The 23,991-nt window shown below is 43.2% G+C and overlaps 2 protein-coding genes across 2 annotated transcripts; both read right to left on the reverse strand.

The window, feature by feature from the left end:
• Positions 1-26: 26 nt before the first annotated feature.
• On the reverse strand, positions 27-2,480 carry LOC124671488 (cystathionine gamma-synthase 1, chloroplastic-like). The gene is made up of 5 exons (XM_047207855.1): positions 2,310-2,480; positions 894-1,061; positions 675-761; positions 323-561; positions 27-221 (listed from the first exon to the last, which is right to left on the reverse strand). Exons 1-5 carry the CDS (start codon positions 2,478-2,480, stop codon positions 107-109), a joined length of 780 nt encoding a protein of 259 aa, XP_047063811.1. The 3' UTR covers positions 27-106.
• A 2,612-nt stretch (positions 2,481-5,092) lies between these two features.
• Positions 5,093-7,102, reverse strand: LOC124677648 (probable cystathionine gamma-synthase 2). The gene is made up of 6 exons (XM_047213611.1): positions 6,536-7,102; positions 6,387-6,446; positions 6,097-6,300; positions 5,878-5,964; positions 5,433-5,764; positions 5,093-5,331 (listed from the first exon to the last, which is right to left on the reverse strand). Exons 1-6 carry the CDS (start codon positions 7,100-7,102, stop codon positions 5,208-5,210), a joined length of 1,374 nt encoding a protein of 457 aa, XP_047069567.1. The 3' UTR covers positions 5,093-5,207.
• Positions 7,103-23,991: the final 16,889 nt, after the last annotated feature.

The following is a 23,991-nucleotide window of genomic DNA, read 5'->3' on the forward strand; positions in this document are numbered from 1 at the left end:
TAGCGCAAGTCAACTACCTATTAGGCTATTATATCTACAGAAAGGTTTCTACCTAGCTAGTTTTATCAAAGTCGCTACACAATTAATTGTTCATCAAAAAATAGTCCTACATCTTCTCCAGGGCTTGGAGAATGTCATCCCTGAGATCCTCAAACTTCTCAATCCCGAAACTGAACCTCACCAAGTTATCCTTCATCCCATTCTTCGCCTTCTCCTCGTCACTCTGACCCCTGATGAAAACAGAAATTCATGTATGTAAGTCAAAAAATTCTATCATGCACGGTGCATCTGTGAACTGCAAACATAAATAATCCTATATAACGTGACGTACCAGAAGGACATGACCGCCGGCTGCTGCACGAGGCTCTCGCACCCGCCGAAACCAGTCATCTGGCTCTCGGCGATGTGGTGCCACGGGCTGCTCTTGAGCCCAGGGTAGTACACATGTTCGATCTTCGGATGGTTCTCGAGCAGGCGCGCCATGCGCAAAGACGTCCGGTTTTGGGTCTCCACGCGCAGCGTCATTGTCTTGAGCCCACGTATGATCATGTAGGCCGCATCCTGCAGTAAGTTGTGGTTGAAGCTGTTAGTTTTGAAGGATAAAGTCCAACTCCAAGCGTGAACGAATTAGAACGTCTATTTGATGTACCACATCAATATTTTGTGGTACATACCGGACTGATGGCGCCGCAGAGGTCTTGGTGCCATGCGCGTATTGTCTTGATGAGCTCCTGGGAGCCACCGATGCATCCTGCGATAGCCTGAAATTGAAAAGCAAGAGTAGATACTTTAATTAATATGAAGACAAATTAATGGTAGTACAAACTGTCTAAAGGAAGCTGTAAGAAAACAAGCTGTCTACGTGAAAACATGTGATCTAGGCAGCTACTCACGTTGTGATGGCCGGCGATGTACTTTGTGGCGGAGTGCACGACAATATCGGCGCCGAGGGTGAGCGGCTTCTGGTTGATCGACGAGGCAAGCGTGCTGTCGATGCACACGAGAGTACCCTTCAGGTGGCACAACTCGGCGACGAGTTTAATGTCTATGCACTTGAGCTGCTACATGTGATGAGTAGTTCTGTGAACAAGTTTGCCATGTGTTGGACTAGTTCACAGAACTATTTCTTAAACTTCTGTGTTGGCTCTCTTTTTTGACTTCTGTGTTAGTTCTTGGTGAATGTGCTGGCTCTCTTCTGTGAATTTTGAACCTGTGAGATATTAAGTGATAATGTGATATTTATTATGTGATGAAAGGATATGTTCTGTGCTGAGAAGCTGAAGTAATATCTTATGTTATTGTTGAGATTATTGTGGTATTCGATAAAATTGTAAATTCTGAGTTGAAATATTTATTTGAATCTTGGCCATGGCCCAAATGCTGGAAGTGGTTAAATAGGCCTCGGCCCAAATACTGGTCAAGTAAATGGGCTGTGAAAGGGCCATTCCTAATGGATAAATTCCTAAAAACAATTTATATAAATCTAGAAAACAAAACTGGTTGTAAAAAAGGCCAAGGTCTAAAAAAGCAGTTGGGCTGTAAAAAGGCCAAGACCCAAATTGAAATAGGCTGCGGCCCAGGAAAAAATTGAAAAAACAGGCTCATATGGACCTGGAAAACACAACTCAGTAGGCTGAGTAATTGGGCTTGGCCCATTTAGAAGGCCAAATTGGACCAGGCTGAATCTGCTGCCACGTAGGATTGGCTGACGTGTACATGATAGATAGACTTTGACCAAAATAATTGGTCATAGGCCCATGACCTTCTGTTAAATAGACTTTGACCAAAATAATTGGTCATAGGCCCATGACCTTCTGTTTTGGTCGTAGAAGTCCATGACCAATTAGAAAAAAGGTTGTGACTTGCAATTACGGACCCTCGATATGAGACCTACTGTTTTTCGTCAAAAAAGGTCATGAAAGGACTACTAAGACCTTTTCTACGACCAATAGGGTGGGTCACCAGTCAACATATTTCTTGTAGTGTCGGTTTACCGTATTGAGAGGTTGCACCTCCAAATTTAAATAAAATCATTCTCCACTTGTTTCCTTGTTTTCACCTTTTGTGGAGGTAGCTCTTATCGTTCTCTTTCCATAAAAATTGGTTCCACCCCATTCCGAGTTTCCTATCTCAAGTTATGCATTTTACGGTTACCTCATATTTGATTTAAAAAGAAAAAAAGAAAAAAGAAAAAGAAAAGAGGGCCGGTACCACCGGTTGAGCTTCCGGCTCAGGTACCGTATCGGAAGTACCGGTCGGGCCGTTCGCTGTCTTCTTTCCCGCAGCCCATCTCCGCTTTCCCCTCACACCAGGCCGCCTCCTGCCCACCGGCTGCCGGCCCAGTCCAGCCCACCTCCAATCGCCAGCCAGGTCGCCGCACGGCGCAGCCCAGTAGCGCCCACTTGCTGCGCGCGCTGCCCTCGCTCGCCCGGATCGAGCGTCAACCTGCTCATGCGCGTGCGCCGCCGTTGCTCCCGCATGCGCCTACCGCTAGCCCCACTCGCTGCGCGCGCTGAATCGGTTGCCGCGCGCTGCACCCGCTTCTCTCTCCTCTTTCTCTACTTAAGATTCAGATTTGCACTGGTTTTAATCGAACGGTAGTACCATCTTAAAAGGAGGTAGTACCGGTTCGGGTTCTTTTCTCTGTTGTTTATTCCCGAGAGGTAGTACCCCTCCCACAAGGTAGTTTTAGGTAATTAACTCCTCCGATCTGAGGGAGTACGCAAAATTAGGTTTAAGCGAAAGCAAAAATAGACAACCGCCGCCTCCACTTTAGCCTCCTCTATAGATCGGATCCCCCTCCTTCGGTCGGCTTCGTTGGCGTTAGGAGGAGTTAATTACCTAAAACTAATGGAGATGGCATCGTCTGCAATAAGTGATCTTCAGCCATTCGTTCGACGATGAGATCTCCTTCCCGACGTTAATGGTGGTGTTGAAACATTACAATCAGCTAGGTATGGGCCTTCAGATCTTGCTTCGCCAGATCGATTTTGGGTCTTTTGTCGTTGTTTCCGCGAGGAGGATTATCATCGCAGTTTTTGTCCCGGCTGCTACGTCCTCGACAATGGTGATTCATACTCTCGGCTCTCCATCAGCGACGAAAAAGCTAGTTGATTGTTATTCCCTGACATACTAGTGTTGGTACTCTTGCTGATGTTGAATGATTGCTTTAATGGTTGCGTGCGTGCATGCAGCCTTGGCATTGCGGCTCAAAAAATTATGGGAGAACTTTCGTCGGTAATTACAGGTCCATGGTTCGTTATCTATCTTTGGCTACCTTCAGAAGAGTACATGATTGGGTCCCGGAAGAAGAAAGAATTTGAAGACCTCGAAGATTTGTTACTATCTTTTAGACTTTATTTTGTAATCGTTGGAGTCAGTTCATGTATCTCTACCATGTACTATTTGTTACTATGAATATATGTGGTATTGATTGTCAAAAAAAAAGGTAATCTGACTGGTTTTCTGACGGACATATTTCAGTGCCCTCTATTTATACTTTTCTCCCACCTCTTTCCACACTAGCTCTTCCCCATCTATTCTCTCTCCTCCATTGTTGACCTAGAAGTGCTTGTTCCTACTCTTGATCCCTCCACTATTTCTTGCATCTTTTTTGGAGAAAGAAGTGGGATTCACTTGGTGGATCACTAGATCTAGATATCCTGCTATCACCCCATAACATCAGATGTTTACACATACGAGACTGAAGATTTTCAAATCTTCCCTTATGCATACGCCCATCTATAGTTTTAAGATCATCACAAAAGCAACACTTACTATCCTCACCTTTCCATCCACTCCTAATTAAGACATATTTTGTGAGAATACTCTTACGGAAAGCTAACCAAATGAAAACTTTAATTTTTAAAGGAAATTTAACAAACCAAAAGTTCCTATGTTGCCATTTAACTGCACATATCTTCAAAGCCATATGCATTGAATCAACGGTAAAACATCAGATTTTGTGAGTAACCATTTAGAAATGTCTTCCATATCATTCAACGGGAGTGCATGGTTTCTGGATGCAACCGCCTTCGAATGGTTGCCCAGGATATTTTCTACCAGCCTACTTGGCGGCCTATTAAGAGACTTCATGATGCCTAGTTTGCTGAGATGTTTTCTCTTTTTTTGGTAGTTGATTTTTGTATCGACCCTCGTTGATCCTTGAATTGTAAACGTTGAATTTTAAGGTTATTAATAAAAGGTTGTGTGCATCAACCGATGCAGAGGCCGGGGCTCACCCCATTTCCAAAAAAAAAATCATTCAGCCAAACACTAGAACAACACTCCAGTAACTTTTGTCTCAGAACAACAATTTATCCCTCACAACGTTCTCTCGAACATGATAACAACCCTCTTTTTTCAAACACATCATAGACAAAAATATTGGTACCAAAAGTCAAGTGATATAATCTACAGTACTAAATTGTACACACAAAAAGGTTATTCCCCCACCAAAGGTCCTCCCAGAACCTTATTCATTTACCATTACCAATGTCTTTCCTACAAAATTTGAAAAAAAAAACTTCTTCATTCATTAATCCGTGCTAGAAATGTGACTGGCCTGGTATTTTTCTGCAAGCATACAATATTTTCTTACTGTATTTTTTTCCTCAAAAGATTAAACAACCTCTTCATTCTCCATTCTCCAACTTTCATAAACATTTAAACTCTAAGTATTGATTATGTGAGCTAGTGAGATTATGTGAACTGAGGTTATGTGCACTGAGATTATGTGCACTCAGGTTGTGTGAACTCTAAGTATGTATGTAGAGATTATTGGAAACTGAATTTTGAATGATTTCCTTCCATTTTTAAATTTTGTAAACTCAATTATTAATTATGATTTGCTTCAGTTTTGAATGATTAATTTTGAATATATGCTGCCTACTAAGTTTTCAGGGCACATCCGAGCTTAAAAGTTTTCGGAGCACATCCAAGAAGTGTCCTAAAAAAAGTTCAGGACACATCCGAGAAATGCCCTAATAGTCCTTCTTGAAAGTTTATCAAGAATCAATTAAATATGGCCCGCAACATATATTTATGTTATCAGCAAACTTGAGTTTGCCTTCATGAAATAAAAGAATCCGTGTCTGAACTTTAGCGCAAGTCAACTACCTATTAGGCTATTATATCTACAGAAAGGTTTCTACCTAGCTAGTTTTATCAAAGTCGCTACACAATTAATTGTTCATCAAAAAATAGTCCTACATCTTCTCCAGGGCTTGGAGAATGTCATCCCTGAGATCCTCAAACTTCTCAATCCCGAAACTGAACCTCACCAAGTTATCCTTGATCCCATTCTTGGCCTTCTCCTCGTCACTCTGACCCCTGATGAAAACAGAAATTCATGTATGTAAGTCAAAAAATTCTATCATGCACGGTGCATCTGTGAACTGCAAACATAAATAATCCTATATAACATGACGTACCAGAAGGGCATGAAGGACATGACCGCCGGCTGCTGCACGAGGCTCTCGCACCCGCCGAGCGATGTTGCGATGAAGGGTATCTCGAGCGCGTCTATGAACCTCATGACGCCCTGCAGGTCCGACGCCACTTCAAAGCTGACGACGCCGCCAAAACCAGTCATCTGGCTCTCGGCGATGTGGTGCCACGGGCTGCTCTTGAGCCCAGGGTAGTACACATGTTCGATCTTCGGATGGTTCTCGAGCAGGCGCGCCATGCGCAAAGACGTCCGGTTTTGGGTCTCCACGCGCAGCGCCATTGTCGTGAGCCCACGTATGATCATGTAGGCCGCATCCTGCAGTAAGTTGTGGTTGAAGCTGTTAGCTTTGAAGGATAAAGTCCAACTCCAAGCGTGAACGAATTAGAACGTCTATTTGATGTACCACATCAATATTTTGTGGTACATACCGGACTGATGGCGCCGCAGAGGTCTTGGTGCCATGCGCGTATTGTCTTGATGAGCTCCTGGGAGCCACTGATGCATCCTGCGATAGCCTGAAATTGAAAAGCAAGAGTAGATACTTTAATTAATATGAAGACAAATTAATGGTAGTACAAACTGTCTAAAGGAAGCTGTAAGAAAACAAGCTGTCTACGTGAAAACATGTGATCTAGGCAGCTACTCACGTCGTGATGGCCGGCGATGTACTTTGTGGCGGAGTGCACGACAATGTCGGCGCCGAGGGTGAGCGGCTTCTGGTTGATCGGCGAGGCAAGCGTGCTGTCGATGCACACGAGAGTACCCTTCAGGTGGCACAGCTTGGCGACGAGTTTAATGTCTATGCACTTGAGGTAGGGGTTCGTGGGAGAGTCGGTATAGAATAGTGTCACCTGCATATGTAGCTAGGCATGTCAGAAACCATGCATCAATGGTATCAATTGTACATCATCGTCATGTTTTAAGTTAGGAAACGTACATCGCCCTGGTCAAGAACGGCTTTCAGCGTCTCGATGTCGTTCAGATCAACGAAGGTGGACTGCACAAAGCAAGAAAGGAAGAGTATTAGAAGTTTTGAACTTATCAGACATGCATGCATGCTCTTGTTGCCCTGAATTGTGTCCTTACCCTGATTCCCATTTTGGAGAGCCTTTCGCGGATGAAGATGCGCGCCTCGCTGTAGCATTCGGTCGTGGTCACGACGTGGCCGCCTGGCGGCACGAGGGCGAGCAGCGTGGCGACGATGGCGTTCATGCCGGAGGAGGTGACCAGTGTGGCCTCCGCTCTTTCCAGCGCGCTGATCTTCTCTTCAAGGACGCTAACGGTGGGGTTGCCGTACCGTCCGTACTCGAAGCTGTGGCGCCTGCCTTCCTTGAAGGCGATGAGGTCGTCCGAGTTCTTGAACCAGTGCGTGGTGCCGCTCACGATCGGCGTCGCGATCGAGTCCGTGTCCGCCATGCCGTTCTTCCGGAGCTTCTCCCCGGCGTGGACCGCGAGGGTCTCGTCAGAGGCCGTGGTATACCCAGGCGCTGGAGCGGCGGCGGCGTCCTGCTGCACCAGGTGCTCGGCGACAGCAAAGAATTCCTCCGCGCCAGGGAGGCTCAGGGCGGTGGTGCGCTTTGGAGAACGGCGAGGACGGAGCAGGCGGCGCTGCTTCGGGAGCGAGGCCTTGACTGGAGACGATGACCTCGCCATTGCTAGTGAGAGCTAGGAAGTGAAAATAATTGGAAGTGGATACGCGAGCTAAGAGTAGAGTCAGGGAGGATCAGAGGGGCTTCTCGATCGTCTGTGTTCTTCCCATCTGCGTAGGATGAAGTGGGATATATATGCCGCAGACGTTCGGAGACGCGCGTCGATCCATACGCGTCTCTGCGACTGCGACACTGCCCGCCCAATTTCTATTACGTGCTGGGTCTCTGGCTTGTCTTAGACGGTGACCTCTCGTTTTAACCGTCGGATCAAAATCTGACCGCTCGCGTTCCTCCTCGCTAACGTCCAACGGCCGCTGACGACGACATCCGCACGCGTGGCCTAGTCGGCTTCTTCTTCGCCTCTCTGTCCAAACCCAATTCCCCTCTCCCTCACATCGCGCTGCTCGGCTTCTCCCCCAAATCGATGGATCTCCTCCCGTAAATCACCGCGCCGCTGCCGAGCTCGTCGCCGGGGAGCCGTAGGTCTGCTCTGGTGAGTAGAATCGGTGTCGTGGACGCGGGGATCGACTCGCCGTCGGTGTGATTTCGTCCCATTCGAGGTGGAGAGGAGGCGTCCGCGACGGCGATTTGTTCTGCGTCGAGCCCGCGTCGATCCACAGCTGGTACGCTGGTTAGTGCTTCGATTTCGCGCGCCCTGCCCCTCTTACGTGCTTTGATTTCGTCCCGATAGCTAGAGGTGTTCGTCCGCCGAGATGATTTTGGCCGTGGCGGAGATTTTTTTGGTCGTATGCCTGTTGATTTTGTGGCGGAAACTCATCGGCGGCTTGGTATAGTTTTGCATTAGTCCCACTGTTGTGTTTGATTCGCACCGGATCATGTCGATTTTGATGATTAGTATCTCGATTTGCACTTGTACTGTTTGATCATTGTCAGAAGTAGCTCGAGAAGTAGCATATCGAGTTATTGTAGTAGTACTTGTAGCAGATCGAGTTTATGGTAGTAGCACTTGTAGCAGATCGAGTTGCCCTGCTAACAGTAGTAGATTCTAGTAGTTCATCCTACGCCCCACAGATGAAATCCAAATCCAATGATGGCTGTCATGTATTTTTAGCGTAGTTCAAGTTCTTCGTGATGTACATTTTTAGTAGTTCAAGTTGCTCAAATCATCACTGTCATGTACTTTTAGAGTAGTTCAAGTTCTTCGTGATGTACATTTTTAGTAGTTCAAGTTGCTCAAATCATCACTGTAATGTACTTTAGAGTAGTTCAAGTTCTTCGTGATGTACATTTTTAGTAGTTCAAGTTGCTCAAATCATCACTGTCATGTACTTTTAGAGTAGTTCAAGTTCTTCGTGATGTACATTTTTAGTAGTTCAAGTTGCTCAAATCATCACTGTAATGTACTTTAGAGTAGTTCAAGTTCTTCGCGATGTACATTTTTGAGTAGTTCAAGTTGCGCAAATCATCACTGTCATGTACTTTAGAGTAGTTCAAGTTCTTCGCGATGTACATTTTTGAGTGTTGTTTGCATGTATTTTTTTAATAATGTGGGTGTATAAAATTTGATTAACATGTTGTTTTTTGTATCTGCATTTTGAAGTCAGCAAGGTTTTATAGGAAGATTGATTTTACCTTTTGCATGTATATTTAATTACTGGTTGATGTATAAAACTTCATTAACTTATTATTGTTGTATCTGCATTTTCAAGTCAGCAAGTTTTTAAAGGAAGATTGATTTTACTTTTTGCATGTATATTTTTAAGTACTGGTTGGTGTATAAAACTTCATTAACTTATTATTGTTTGTACCTGCATTTTCAAGTCTGCAAGGTTTTATAGGGAAAATTGATTTTACCTTTTTGCATGTATATTTAGTACTGGTTGGTGTAATAGAAATTGGGGGACTCTTTTGCGTTTCATTTCATTGAAAAGATAGAAGAAGTTTACAACCCTCCTACGAGGTGTTAGCCCAGGCTGCCGCTTCGTCTTTGATGGTAGTACATAGGCTGCGGATGGAGGGCTGGTGTCCATCGAAAACGTAGCTGTTGCTGTGTTTCCAGATCATCCAGGATACCATCAGGGTTATGGTAGTAAGTCCTTTGCGTATTGGGTTGGGGGTGTGTTGCCTTGCCACGATCCACCAATCGTTTTAGGGATGCGTCGTCCTGCGGCGGCCTGCAGGACATGCGCAGCCAAGATAGAATCTCATGCCAAATCACACACACACAGCACAAGAATTTTTTTCATGTGGCTCCAAGCCCGCCAACGATCCCTGTCCTCCTCTGTGGCTTCTTCCATAGGCTTACCCACCCAGATGGATGCATCTCCTCCTCGGCATGCACTCTGGAAACGAACAGTTGCCTGTAGCATTGCGTACGACTTGTAAAGTTGTAACTGACAGGCAACGGGCGAGCAACAGCCATGGAGCCTGCGGCAACTAGCCTCGATCTCCCCGGGAGCATCGTCCGCTGCCGCCGCTGCTGCGAACCACGGCTTTTGGCATTGTGCTGCAGGCCTCGCCTGGTGATTTGATCGGCGGTCCAGCATCGATCGATGTTTGGTGAGCCAATGGAAGAATTTGACTTGGTTAGGTGCCCAACTCTTCCATATGAGCTTCCATTAAGCGCAGTTGCTGGAGCCCTTGAACGATGCGAGATAGGCCGATTTTTGGCGGTATACTTGCTGCTGTTGTGCCACTTCCAGATAAGGGAGTCATCATTAGTGGTGTATAAAACTTCATTAACATGTTATTTTGCATCTACATTTTCAAGTCAGCAAGGTTATAGGAGGATTTGACTTACCCTTTTTGGATGTATATTTTAAGTACTGGTTGGTGTATAAAAGCTTATTAACATGTTGTTTTTTGCATATGCATTTTTCAAGTTGACTTATCTTTTTTGGATGTATATATTAAATATTGTGGATGTATAAAATCTTATTAACATCTTCAGATCTGCATATGCATTTTCATTTTCAGCAAGGTTACAGAGAAGTTTGATTTATCTTTTTTGGATGTATATATTTAATACTGTGGATGTATAAAAGCTTATTTAAATGTTGTTTTCCAGGTTTTCTACTCTGGATCATTTTGTTTCTGTCATCTATTAGGTTGCAATGAAACCTGTAATCCCTCTCGTAAGAAATCTGTCCCACTGTATGCATGATCTTTTTATGGATTTTTTTGTTATGTCTCGCTGATTAGGTAATTCTTGCGTTTTTTCTAATTTTTGTATGTTGCAGAAACATTCTAAAACTCCAAAAAGCCGGCAGAAACATTCTAAATTCAAGAGGATGAAGGAGAGGTTACAGTATAAATTTGTATCTCAGGGTGTGCAAGAAGAACCAGTACCATTGCAGACTGTTCCTCCTTCTGATGAGCCCGCTATCGATGTGCCAGAGCATCCAGTACATGATGATGAAAAGTTAGATGAAGAGGATGAAGAGGATAATGTTGTTGACAAGAAGGTTTTTATTGTAACTCTTTTTTTTTGTTTCTACTGTATGCTTCCCCTTTTTCATTTCTTTTCTTACTTATGCATGGTGTAAATGAGTGTTGTTTCTCATGCTACTACATTTTTTGCTGCAGAATAACTTATTCAACCGATCTTCACCAATGAAGGTTGTTAGGGTTTGCAAAGGAATGACATCTAAGCAGCGTGCTTTGATCAGAGGAGCAGATTTTAGTGCCATCATTAATATGAAGTGTTCAAAGCTAATCCCAGAGTTATGCAGATTCCTCATGGAACACTTTGATCCAGTTGCTTGTGTTCTTGATTTTGGTGAGAGGGGTAAAATCCCAGTCAATGTTCAGTCGGTTGTGAGTGTGATGGCAGTACCAATGGGTACACACCCTGTCCCTTACAAGCAAAACATCGATGCAACTAGTTCTGTGCTAGAGATGATGGGGATAAACAATGGGAGGCAACCAACCTTATCAGAGGTGGAGAAGCAGTTGGAACGCAGCTATCCCGCTGATGATGCTTACTTGAGGAAGTTCATTATCTTCCTTATGTCTTCTGTGCTTGCTCCTACAACCGGAATTTATGTTAGCCCAAAGTGCTATCCAGCGGTGATTAACATAGAAGCAATCCGAAGGTTGGACTGGGCAAGATTTATTATCGACATCCTCATTAAGACCGCGAACGCGAAAGGAAAAAAGAACTGGTTTAAAGCTTGCATGCCATACCTAATGGTGAGTTCCTTCATTTCTGTTTTGACTCTTTCTATTCCTTTTTTCTTTTGTTTTTTGTAACATTTTGCTTAAAAGACATAATCACTTGTTGTTTTCTACATTGTTTTTGTAGGTTCTATATGTAGATTCACTGGAATCAGATGTTGTTGATTTGCCGCCAGGACCTCGCATTTGTGTTTGGACTAACCAACTAATAAGGCATGTTGTAAATTTGGATACCAACACTGATGGATCATTTGGGAAATTACCGGTACTGCCCATTGTTCCTTTTAATTCTTTCAATTTTTTTTTTCCAAAGTATGATCTGGTTCTCCTAATAATTATACACTGTTTTTTGTAAATAGTTTCTTCTTTGTACCTTCCATATGGTACCATTATTGGATGTTCAACATTTTTTTAGAATACCATGTTTGATTTTACTTAGCAACCTTTTTATTTATAAGAAATTTGTGTTACTGCCACGACTCAAGGCTTGCTTTCGGAACAAGACTCGTACTTTTCAAAAATGACCCATCTGCTATAGACATGTTCATCAGATGTCATGCACAAGAATATCCAAATGAGGAAGTAAGTTTTTTCTTCCAGTTGACATGAAATGTTTTTCTAGTTACTATGAGTGCACTAGTTTCTAATGTTTTTCCATTCTCTTTTTCGGTTTTGTTGCAACAGAAATTGGTACAGTACAGAGAAGCTGTCATAAACATGTGCACTGCGTTTGAGGATGGATTATCTCAGTTTATCAGGTCATTTCCTCCCAATCAAGAAAAAGAAGGCAATCCTGATGTTCATCAGGCACAAGATGAAGTTGATAACATGAGCAAGCACAAACACCGTAGGAGAGCTACAAAAGTGCAACATACTGTCAGAGACGACATGAATCAGAAAGATGTGCAAGTGGACCAGATGGAAGGTGAAGCAAATCCTAGAGACAATGAGGTAAAATCCAAGAAAAGGAAACCCGATGACAGATTTATAGGCTGCGGGACGACCTAAGAAGAAGAAGATGAAAGTGTCTCGTCGTCAGTGAAGATTGTCATGTCGAAGGACCCGCGGTTGTTTCTGAAGAAAAAGCATCAGATGGTCAAAGTGTTGACATTACATGCAACATGTTTGCTGAAGAAAAAGCATCAGATGGTCAAAGTGTTGACATTACATGCAACATGTTTGCCGAAGATGATCGGACACTCAACAAAGAACTCGCGAAACTATACGAGGAAGATGGTACTCGATGAAGGCAATGTGAGTCTTGAAGAACTTGTTCAAGCCAGTGAGGAAGTACTTCCTATAGTGCCTGTGGAGACAGAAGTATCTCTTCCGCATACAAACACAATTGATGCATTGAGGATTCTTCAAGGATATGGTACTGGATCTCAGTCAAGCACTGAAACTCCTCAAGTTCATATCACTGGAGAAGGCATGCAAGTTGAGCAAGAGGATGAGAGAAGCAATGGTTGTGCTCAACCGAAAACAAAGACGAGTAAATCTGTTTCATTTTCGGACCAGGGGCAGAGTTACTCCGGTTGCCGAAGGCCTCGTCACTAGATCAATGTCTCTCGTAAAATCTCCATTTCATAAGGAAGATGTCAAAAATACTTCTCCTAGCCCAAGGAGGCTTACGAGGTTTGCTACTGCTGAAGCACGGGCTAATGCTAGTTTGACGAAGCTTTGCAATTCTCCTTCATCTTCTTCAAAGTCTTTTAGAAACATGTCCAAGAACTTGTCTGTCGAACTTGAAAATGCAGAAACTCCAGAATCAGAACATCAGAGGAAGGTTAGAGAGTTGGCAGAGGATTGCCCATCCTTTGATCTCGGATTCAGTCCTGGCAAGAAGACAGTGGTTCAGCATACAGTTCCTGAACCGACAGTTCGTGAGCTCACAGTTCATGAGCTCACACTTTCTGAGCAGACAGAGCAGACAGAGACAGCACATGTCCAGCAAGTTGAAACAGTACAAAAGGAACAAGATTCACAAGTGGATGAAGTTATTGTCATATCTAGCAATGATAGTGGAGACTCCCTCGACAAGATTTTTGCTTCAATTGAGATGCCTATCTCAGGAGGAAAAGCCATTAACTTGCAGAATTCATCTGTTGTTTCACCTACAACTCCTGGTAGTTCCACACCCATTCCTCAAACAAAAAGGATTTTGAAGCTAGGACCTCAACGAAATCGCCATTTGTTGCAAACGATAAGAAGCCTTCGTACCCAAATCAGATACTGAGTTATACAATAAGGTGTGCATGTATGGAGGCAGAAATAGAGATAAGTTGAATGAGGAAAGGATTATCGACTATGGAAGTTTCTTCGTTGAACTCGGCGATTTATCAGACTCAGTCAAGCCAGGAGGTTGGCTAAGCAACACAACCTGCGAGATCGCATTGCAAGTTCTTTCTGCAGAGATGGCCAAGCAGAAGAAATTCATTATGCCTCTTATGATTGCGGTTAGTAAAATCATTTTTTCAATTAAAATGTTTTCTTCTGTGCATTTTCCTGGATATGTCTTTTTTTGCTCTCTCTAACTTGTCCCTTTTTATACTTTATAATGGTGTGCAGACTAAACTAAGGAGTGCAACCAACTGTATATTAGATAGGACTGTTAGGAAAGCTTTCGAGTGTTCACCTACGCACCGCCTAGACCACAAAGATATGGTACGTTCTATCTCTTGTTTGCTTTTATGCTTCCTCCATTTTTTCCTTTTTAAAAGCTTCCTGGATACATGCTTACTGCATTTTTTCTCAAATATAACAATGATAAATTATACAGTGATAACAATGATAACTTATACAATGATAACTTATACATGCTTCCTGGATATGGGTGTTCTTTTATACAGTTATAACTTATTTTCATTGGAGATTCTACATGTAACTAAAAAACTTATTAGCAATACATGATTCAAAGAGTTAGAACATAATTTGGAAGTATTTTTTTACATTTCTTCTCAAATATAACATGCTTCGTGTTTCTAAGCTTATGTTCCCGCTACGGTTATGTTCCTGATCATACTTTTCTCTACAACAACTGTACAGATAATGTTTTCAGTTCTTCAAGATTTGACACCTGAAATCAAGAAAATGACTGGGCACTACTATCTTATTGTGTTGAACTTGACGTCGGGGAGGTTTGAAGTGATGGACTCACTAAGGCGTGAGGGGGACAAAGCGCTGATGGCTGATGCTCGAACAATTATTGGAAGTATCAAGCATTTGTGGGCAAAAAACTACAGTGAATCAAAAATCGACATCTCGAAATACAAAACAGTGCACATAACTACACCAAGGCAATTGACTACGTAAGTACTACTTCCTTCTGCATAAGAAATTCTACTTTTCCCTAGTTGTCCATGGATTTTTCAGCTGATATATGCATTTTTCCATTTTTTATGTTTCCCAAGGTATGACTGTGGGTTCTTCATGCTCAAGTACATTGAGTGTTGGAATGGGAGAAGGATGGCACCAATTAATCCATCAGACATGCCTGCGCTTAGGAAGATATTCCTGAAGAAATGGATGGATTATGTCGAGAACGAGGATTGATCTGGGAGGAACTTCTCTTCCCGAGTAAGGAAGTGTTGATCTTACTCTTTGATGATAGGGAGCCAGGTAATAATGTCCGAAGACCAGAATGAGTATTTTTGTTGTCTGTTTTTTGTATGACAGCTGTGGTATATAAGTGAATTTTCCTGTGTGCTATTTCTCTACACACTGTTTTATACATATATGTTTTCTTGTACTTTTTTCTGAAACAATGTTTGATTGAATGTGTTTTTATACATCTCTGAATGTGCTTACAGTACATTTCTAAATGATTGCTGTCTAGTAAGCACATGGACATCAATAAATGATTGATCTAACAGTAAGCACATGGAATGCAATTTTACACAAAGTTTCGCATTCATCTAACATCATGAAGCACATGCATGTAAAAAGATCATGCCACCCTACCACCACAGTAAGAATACAACAAGTTTGACTTCATCACAAAGCTAAGTTCATTACAACTTAAATCATAAACAAAACAACTTTGCATTTTTTAATAAGCTAGACCATGTCACGGAAGAAATCTATTTGCTTTGTTTCTGGTCCTGGCGTTATCTTATCTTTGCATGTAGCTGCAGTGTGTTGGATTGACCCACATACACTGCATTTCACAACCTTTGTAGCCTTCAAGTGCAGTCCAGATTTCTTCCTCTTTTCAGCTGGACGACCTTGTTTCGCAGTATAAACCGGATCCTCAACATGGTCAAACTTTGAAGAATTCCCTTGCCCATCATCACCTACATTTTCTACATCTGGTGCCTCATCAAATATGGAGCAGCCTCGTTTCTTCTTCTTCCTTTTCGCAGATTCGAAGCTTTCATTTCCGAGTAACTCTTTCTCTAGAGCTAGAATGTATTTATCCGCAATGGCTTTCCCTTTCTCCGATGTTGATGCCATTCTTGCTACTCGGTGTAATCATTGCATAGAGTGCCGTAGCGCAACCGCTGCCTTTCTCTCGTTATTCATCTTCCCGCCTACAGTGCGCTTAGGCAAGTCCATTTTTTCCTCCACAATTGTTTCCTCCTGTACTCTCCACCTGTCTAGTATGTATTTCTCTGGAATTTTGTTAATACAACCCAATTGCACCATTACTCTGAAAATATGGCAGCAGAGCAATCCATCCCCTACCGAACTTGCAGGCACTCGCAGTTGTAAGTTTCGGTTTCAACATTAGCCTCAACTTGGTAGCTCCTACTACCATAGCCATAGACGTAGGTTTTAATTGGGAGGACATCGTAACTTTGGCCACCAATAAGTTGTACATTGTAGGATGTCACTTTACGAAGCTCGGCCCTGAGACGCAAGTATATGGGTCGCGTATAAACGTTCAACGCTTGCTCTTCAAGAGGGTAGTCACCCCACACCCTAAAAGTCTTATCTTCATCCATAAACTCGACTGAATCCTCCGCTACATTAATTTTCTCTTGCAACTTCAAGTATTGTTCAAAGAAGTGATGCAGGCTCGGGTGAGGGTTACTTGTATGTTTTCGAACAGCGTTAAACCCCTCACTCCGGGCGGTAGTTTGTAGGAACGGGAAGAAGCGATCCTTGAAGTAAGCTGGGACAAAAGTTGCTCTTAAGCGATACAAATCATCAAGATGTGTGTTGTCCGCTACACTGTGTTTGCGGAGCATATCTGCCCACCTTGTTTCAAATTCATCAACTGACATGCTGGTAGTCAATAATTGCATTCAACTCTTGCCTTAGCTCCTCATGTTTTGACAAGAAATTTCCCAAAACCGCTCGCGCATTCCGCATAATGTGCCACCTACGGTTCTGTGCCAACGGTTTGGAAACACGACGAGAATTGCAGATCTCATTGCTGCATCTTGATCAGTAATGAAGTTTTGGGGCTGGAGGCCGCCCATTGCTTCAAGAAACTCTTGAAAGAGCCACTCAAAACTCTCCACATTTTCATTTTTAAGGAAACCACAGCCTAGCTGGATGCTCTGACAGTACCTATTGATCCCAATGAACGGCGCAAATGGCATATTATACATGTTTGTCATGTACGTGGTGTCAAATGAGACACAATCGTTGTAGTTCTTGTATGCAGCTATTGCTGGCCCATCCACCCAAAATATGCGGTCAACCTTATCGAGCATGATCCGTATGCAAGTTGAAGTAGAAATCTGGGTCTTCCTTTTTAATCTTTGCAAAGTGAGAAAGCAGCTTTGGCATGTCTTTGAGTGTTTGATCTTCATTAATGGTAGCCATGAAATTGCTAACGGACTTGGCATCATAGGGTACATTGGCCAGACCACCATAGACTTCTCCCATGATCCTCATTACCCTTCCAGAAGACAGATTCACCTTATGCAAGAGCTTGACAAAATCCCTTTCTTCCTTAGGAATTCCTTTGTGAGACCTTAAATATTTCTTCAAAGAGAACTTCTTTATCATACTCGTGATTGTGCTCTTCAACGAAATATGTTACATGCCACTTTTGACCTTTCCTTTTGATCCTTAGCCTAGCCTTGCATTCGGTTTTCTTAGTGATGCTTTTGTTCCGCTGCCTAACCGGTGCCGCCTCTTGCATGTTTATGTCCTCATTTTTGCCATTCTTGTTGCAAACGAACATCTGTTTGTCCTTCTGACCATCAATTGTTGAGATCTTGGATGTACTACACTTGATGGAGAATCCAATCTTCTTAGCATATCTGTTGTAATGCATCTTTGCTTCATCCCATGAATCGAAAATCATGCCAGGATATGGTGTTTGCACTTCGGTTTGGCTTACTCGGAGTTGATTGGACTTCATCATCGTCGTCACCTCCTGAATCATCGGTAGATAGAGTTTCACCTGTTATAGGGTCCAGTGCCGGCGGATGCACCCATGTTGCTACCACTAGCATGCTTGCTCTGTCCGTAACTTGCACCAATGTTGCTACCACTAGCATGCTTGTTTTGTTCAGAACTTCTTGTTACATCTGCATTGCTTGCGGTTCTTGTGTTGTCCAGTGGTGTATGTTCTTTTTGCAAATAGTCAAACACACTGTCATCCTCAGGTACTGGCTCATTCAGATCTAGCACTCCAGGAGCATACTCTGGATCCATAACCTGTCAGTAGGGACTAAGATGTTAGCATTTTCTTGCAGGAATGTATTTTAAACACAACATTTCAGGTCATATGACAGTAGTTGTGCTGTTCTTCACTTAGTTTGATTATGTTTTTCCATGTGCTACTGCTATCACCTTTTGGTTGAAAAATCACATATCTGTTAGTTCATTTTTTATACAATCACATACTGCTAACTAATATCATGCTTTTTACATAGAAAACAACAAAGCATCTAGTACTTGTTACTTGGCTTCCTCATTATTCCGTGCTTCGTATGAATGGAAACTAAAAATTTATACATCTAACACGGAAAAACAGGCATGTAATACTTGGACTTGCTCATTATGATGTCTATCGTACATTTTTTTACTGCACATGGTTTCACTGTCTGGCAGTTTGAGGCACATTTGAAGCATGACGTATCCTTACTTATTTCGCGAGAGAAATTTCAGCACATGTAGCACCAATGAGTAGAGGTAATCCACCTTGCGGCTGTAAACTTGAACTGATCCTTGGATCAATAGCGCCGCTGCACACGAATTGACCATAAATAATCAGCGCAGGGGAAGGGTTTACACAAAGAAAATAACTCTTCTAGTACAAAAGAGAAACCTGATTTAGTTTAGTGTCAATAAACCTTGGGAAAGAAACTAACAAGCTCTACTGATGTTAATGCATGTACTTATTTTTTTTTCATTTAACTACACAGGAAATCTCAAGATGGACAACTTGCCGTAGTTCCCTACAAGTTTTTCTTGATGCTATGGTTCTAATGGATTCAAGAGAAGAGTTTTCATGATGATTTTGGTGTTTTTCCAAGCAAGGAAACTACATGTTCTCAAGAAGAAACTGTTTTCTGATGGATTCAACTGAAAATGCAGTTTCTCATACAAATCCTGCATTTTTCAGAAACTATTTCTCATCTAGATATGGGCACCAACTATTCTACATGTCTTTGTTTCTGGATCTATATGCTATACCTACTATGAATCATGCAGATGACATGTGTTTATATGCATGGTTTCCTACATCTCTTCCCTTTTATGTTGTCCTTGCCTCAGCTTGTTCTCTTTTTTACTTTTGCATGTATTTTTTTCGAAATCTGCATCTCCTGTGTTTTTTGTTGAATCTCCATGATCTGGGGCGTAATGTTCCATTGAAAGTTCATGCAAGATGTTCAAAGTTGTAGATTCAGATCCAGATGTAATTTCTTGTTGGCAACATCATATCATTGGGAAATTGGAGGAAGAGGGGCAGGGGGTGAAGTTAGAGTCCGTTTACCTCTTTGCTTCTTGTTTTCCGGAGAGTTGTTCTGCAGATCCGGTCTTCGGATGTACTTTTCTTCGATTGTTCTTCGGTTGTTCTTCGATTCTGCATCCATGGAGATTGGGGAAGAAGCTGGGCTCTGCCTCGGCGGGCTGGAGGAAGAAACGGTGGACGAGAGGGAGAGGTAGAACTCGTGCCCGGGCTCCGACCATTTGTTTTTCCGTTCCGGATCCGATCCGGGCTTTAAATGTAGTTTTAGTTGTCTGTATTCTCCTGGTCCCAGATTCTCTCGTCCTGTTGTGGTGGGCTAGTCAAAAAACCGGCGGCACGTGAGCCCAGAACCAAACAGGAAAGAAACTTTCCTTTTTTGGAAAGGTTGCGGGGACCACACCCAAATCCGGAAAAAAGTGCGGTCGGACAGGGGGGTCACTCCCTAAGACAATACGGTGCTATAGCACTCTGTAGCTTATAATACTACCCTCTCAAACTTCCACACGTGGAACGGTTAGTCTCGCTCTCGCAGCCTCTCAAAATTCCATGTGGAGTAATTGAGGTAGTAATAAAGATGTATGTAGTTGATGTTTAATTAAGCGAGACATGATTAGTTAACTGCAACGTGATGCTATCGCTAATTAAGTAAGACCTCGGGACCGGCCGGAATCTAGGCAAAGAGGAAACAAGGAAGAAGTCGTCAAAAGCTGCGTGTGTGTACACTACGTACTGTAGCTAGGCAAGCACTTGTTTTTCTAATACGACTTCAGTACGTGTTGCTGTCATTTTTCTCAATACAGAGTACCTAGCTAGGTTATCGGCAGGGAAAGCACGTGCATACGTACGTGTGTGCTCTGTTGGGTGATCGATGCTGCACCAGGTGCTAGATTTGCCAGAGGAAACAAATCTGACCCGGTAGGATCTACGCAGTAGGATAGCGCGGCATAATATGGAAAAAACAAAGCTAGGCTAGCAAACTCAGCTGAAGCAAGCGGGATACACAGTGCTATAGCACCATTTTGTCTACGGGAGTGCCCCCTCCCGAAATAGTAAATCCATGTTGTGAAAGCGACATCTTACTAAAAAAGGAAAATTACATGTTCACACTGTGTGAAAGCAACATTTTACAAAAAAAGGGAAAATTACATGTTCACACTGTGAAAGCGACACCCCCAAAAAGTATAAAGAAAAATACATCCAAATCAACCGTGAACGACTATGGATGTAAAAAAAGGAAAAAAACTACATCTTATGCTATTGTTAGATGTATAAAAAGGGGGTTACATGTAATAAAGTGGTAATTAGATGTAACAAAATGCTAATTAGGTGTAAAAAACAATAATTAGATGTAAAAAAAATCAGAGGTGTTCAACTTGTTAGACGTAATAAAATAGTGGTTACATGTAATAAAATACTGTAGTATTTAGATGTAACAAAATGCTAATTAGGTGTAAACAACAATAATTAGATGTAAAAAATCAGAGGTGTTCAACTACTTGTTAGACGTAACAAAATAGTGCTTACATGTAATAAAATAGTATTTAGATGTAATAAAATAGTATTTAGATGTAACAAGAAAATAGAGATGTATGCAAAAATAGGTTATGGTTGTAAAAAGAAGAGACGAATCTATGCTGAACAAGATACAAATGGTAGGAGTACTATTGAACAGTTCAGAGTTTCTTTTTTTTTGAACAAGTTCAGAGTTGAATAGTTCTGAAAAAATGGCTCACACATGCGCCATTGATGCTGAATTGTTGATCCTTGCCGTGGAGGAGACCCTCCTTCTCCAGCCTGTAGGCCACTCATGCTAACGATATACGAGCCATGGATGCCTGCGATCGAATCGATGGAACCAGGGCAAGATAGGGAGCCAGTGAAGGCGGGCATGTCGCGCTGGGTGGACGAGTAGGACCGCGCCATCTTCCCACCGTCCTGCGCACCGGTGCGCGGCCGGTCGGCGAGCAGCCTGTCGTGGTCAGAGGCGAGCAGCAGGTCGGTCGCCGGCGTCGAGGTCGACGTGGTCCAGGCCATCTACAGAACGCGCGGCCGGTCGGCGAGCAGCAGCCCATCGTGGTTGGAGGCGAGCAGCAGGTCGGCCGTCCGCGTCGAGGTCCAGGGCCATGTGCAGAACGCGCGGCCGGTCGGACGCGAGCTGCGTCTCGCAGCCGCCGGCGTCGAGGCCGTTGTGGTCCAGGCCATGTGGAGAACAGGCGCTGGTCGTTCCTCCCTCCTCCGTAGGCCGCAGAAGCACCAGCACCATGGCCGCCGCCCCCACCTTGGGAGTGCGGCGCCATGCGGGCACCTCACCGTCGCCAAGTCGCCATGGCCGACGCCTTGTGAGCACGGGCTTGCGATCTCCCATACCCGTACCACCACATCTTCCCATGGCCGCCGCCCTTCGCCTATGGAGCAGCAGCTTTGCTCGTGCCTCTCCTCCCCACAGCCGCGCCAAGGCCATGGTCGCCGCCCTTCACCTTGGGAGCGCGGGTGCCATCGCGCACCACCGGTACCTCTCGTCCCTCCTCCGCCGATCTCAGGACCGACTCGATTGGGGATCAATCGTTCTCCTTCCGCCGCTCGGGTTCCAGTTCGTGGAGGAGAAGATGGGGATGAGGATTGGGGGAATGAGTGGGACAAGAGGAGATGCACGTGCGCGTGGTCTCGCTGAAAAGTCATCCACCACCTGATCTTGATCCGACGGACACGACGGGGGAGCACCGTGTAAGACAGTACAGTGCCCCCGCACGGAATAGAATTTGGGATACACTATGTGCGTGTTTGTTTGCTCGCACCAGGTTTTCCCTTTTTTTCGTGCCGTCACATGTAAATTGGCCCGGTAGCTAGTGTCTAAGTAGAAACATGGCTAGGCCAGCATTAACACTATATTTTGATCCTAGCAATTTTACTTGCCTCAGCTTGAAAAATGATAGACAGTTTGATTGGTAGGTTGTTTTACGTTTGGAAGAAACTTATCACCGTTTTTTTGTTTTGTGCAGAATGAGTAATGTGATAATCTCTTCCCCAAATGGTGAGGTTACCACCCATTTTAACCATCAACATAGTAGACATTGTTCAGTAGCACATAGCAGACATTATTCAACACATAACAGACATTGTTTAACACGAAATTAAACATAGTAATAGACATAAAGCAAGCACATTCTTCACTCGTCGATCATGGCAAGGGCCCGATCATGCCGCGGGCACCTCTGGACCACCTCCAATTGAACACCACAAAAGCAATGTAGGCCTCAGAATTACGATGCATCCATTAGCTAAGAAATTCCCTGCAACCAAGGAGCATGCAAGAAATATGTCTATTGCAAGCCCCAAGATCGCAGATCATTCCTAGCTAGCAATGTGATCCTGATTTCAATCATAGGCACACTAAAGTTAAATCGGAACGAACATAAATACTTGTGATCAAACACGCCAAATCATACTAGTTGGCATCATACAACGGATCAAACAGAAACAAGGTTCACAGATCAAACAATTTCTTTCATCACTCATCATAAATTGCCCTAATCCTCTTCAACTTATCCTTACTTAAAAAACCCAGTTTTAGGAGATCAAACACGACATACTCTAACTTTTTATTATCGTTCTTAAGAGCCTCATTTTCTTCCCTCAATGTCTCTCTTTCTCCCTCCCTCTCCTCCTTCCTAGCCCCCAGGACATGTGCTTGTGTTCTCTACACATTCTTCAACATAGCTACAGGATTCTTCAAATTATCCAGTTCATTTTTGGCTCAGTTCTAAAAAAACTAGGGTTTCTTACTAACATATAATCATCGGTTGGAACATGTATAGCTAGGCTTCATAAAACATAGCACGAGAAAATAGATAAGATGTTTGATCAAAACCTATTGCATGATCAAACAATGGACTTCGATCATGGCACTAGGTTCTAAAAAAACATCTATCCAGTTGCTTAGCACTAGCATCTAATCATCGACATGAACAGCAAACCCCCAATCTGACTACAAATGAGCCTAAAAACTAGATGTGGCCTAAACGGCATTGCTGCGAAAACCAAGTACAAGAACACCGATCTACAGATTGGAGGCTTCCACTTAGTGAGATTTGCATCATCCCTCTTCAAGGCTTTGTAGTCCTCGTCAAGGGTTGCGGAATACTAAAGTAACTTGGCATTATCAACTTCAAGAGAAAGCTTTTTCTTTTTAAGCACACCCACAAAGGCTACAACATGATTTCTTTACTTAGTGATCTTGAAGATGTTCAAGTTGTTAGACTCTTCTAAATTTAACACACTCTCGTCAAAAGTGACCTTCAAGTTGTGCTCCTCCTCATGAGCTTGAGTGAGAGAGGCTATCTCATCGGCCGCCTCCCTCTCGAGCCTCTCCTTCTTCTCAAGAAGATCTTGTGCTTCACCTAGTTGATCCATGAGAGCCTCAACATGCTTCTTAGTCTCCCCAGGCATGTTAGTCAAGAAGGTATCCAATAACAACCTCACGTATTGCGGTGAGGCTCTCAACATCATCAACATTGGAAGACGTAGTGGATGCAGAGATGGGTTTGTTAGAAGTCGATTGATGATGTTGGGACTCCAAGTGCAGAGTGTTGTGTCAGTAGAGTATTTTCCCCACAAGGGTGACTCGAGGGTTTATATCGAACTCTCCGGGATTGAGCAAGGAGCGTTCTCTTCTCTCTTCTTCTAGCAATCCTGCAAAGTAAAATAAAGCCTTGTGTCTCCAACTCCACCGTGTGGTTGTCAAGCACAAGGTTTTGTGTAAGTAAATAAAACACAAGACACAAGTAATAATAAAGCGAGTAAAACTAGATAAAATAAAGTAACCAAGTAAAACAATAAAGGGGTTGATTGTTTTGGGTGTTTTGGATGCAAATAAGAAAAGTAAA

This window comes from Lolium rigidum, chromosome 7 (assembly GCF_022539505.1).
Source record: "Lolium rigidum isolate FL_2022 chromosome 7, APGP_CSIRO_Lrig_0.1, whole genome shotgun sequence".
NCBI classification, from domain to species: Eukaryota; Viridiplantae; Streptophyta; class Magnoliopsida; order Poales; family Poaceae; genus Lolium; species Lolium rigidum.

Bases quoted from the DNA above. Each gene is read 5' to 3' on its own strand.
- LOC124671488 (XM_047207855.1), bottom strand. From the start codon at position 2,480: ATGCGGGAGCAACGGCGGCGCACGCGCATGAGCAGGTTGACGCTCGAT. The intron at 1,062-2,309 runs GTGTGAGGGGAA...CATCACATGTAG, and splicing joins GGTGGGCAGGAGGCGGCCTG to CAGCTCAAGTGCATAGACAT. The intron at 222-322 runs GTTATATAGGAT...CAGGGGTCAGAG, and splicing joins ATGTCCTTCTGGTACGTCAC to TGACGAGGAGAAGGCGAAGA.
- LOC124677648 (XM_047213611.1), bottom strand. From the start codon at position 7,102: ATGGCGAGGTCATCGTCTCCAGTCAAGGCCTCGCTCCCGAAGCAGCGC. The intron at 6,301-6,386 runs GTACGTTTCCTA...CTACATATGCAG, and splicing joins CCGTTCTTGACCAGGGCGAT to GTGACACTATTCTATACCGA. The intron at 5,332-5,432 runs GTACGTCATGTT...TGTTTTCATCAG, and splicing joins ATGTCCTTCATGCCCTTCTG to GGGTCAGAGTGACGAGGAGA.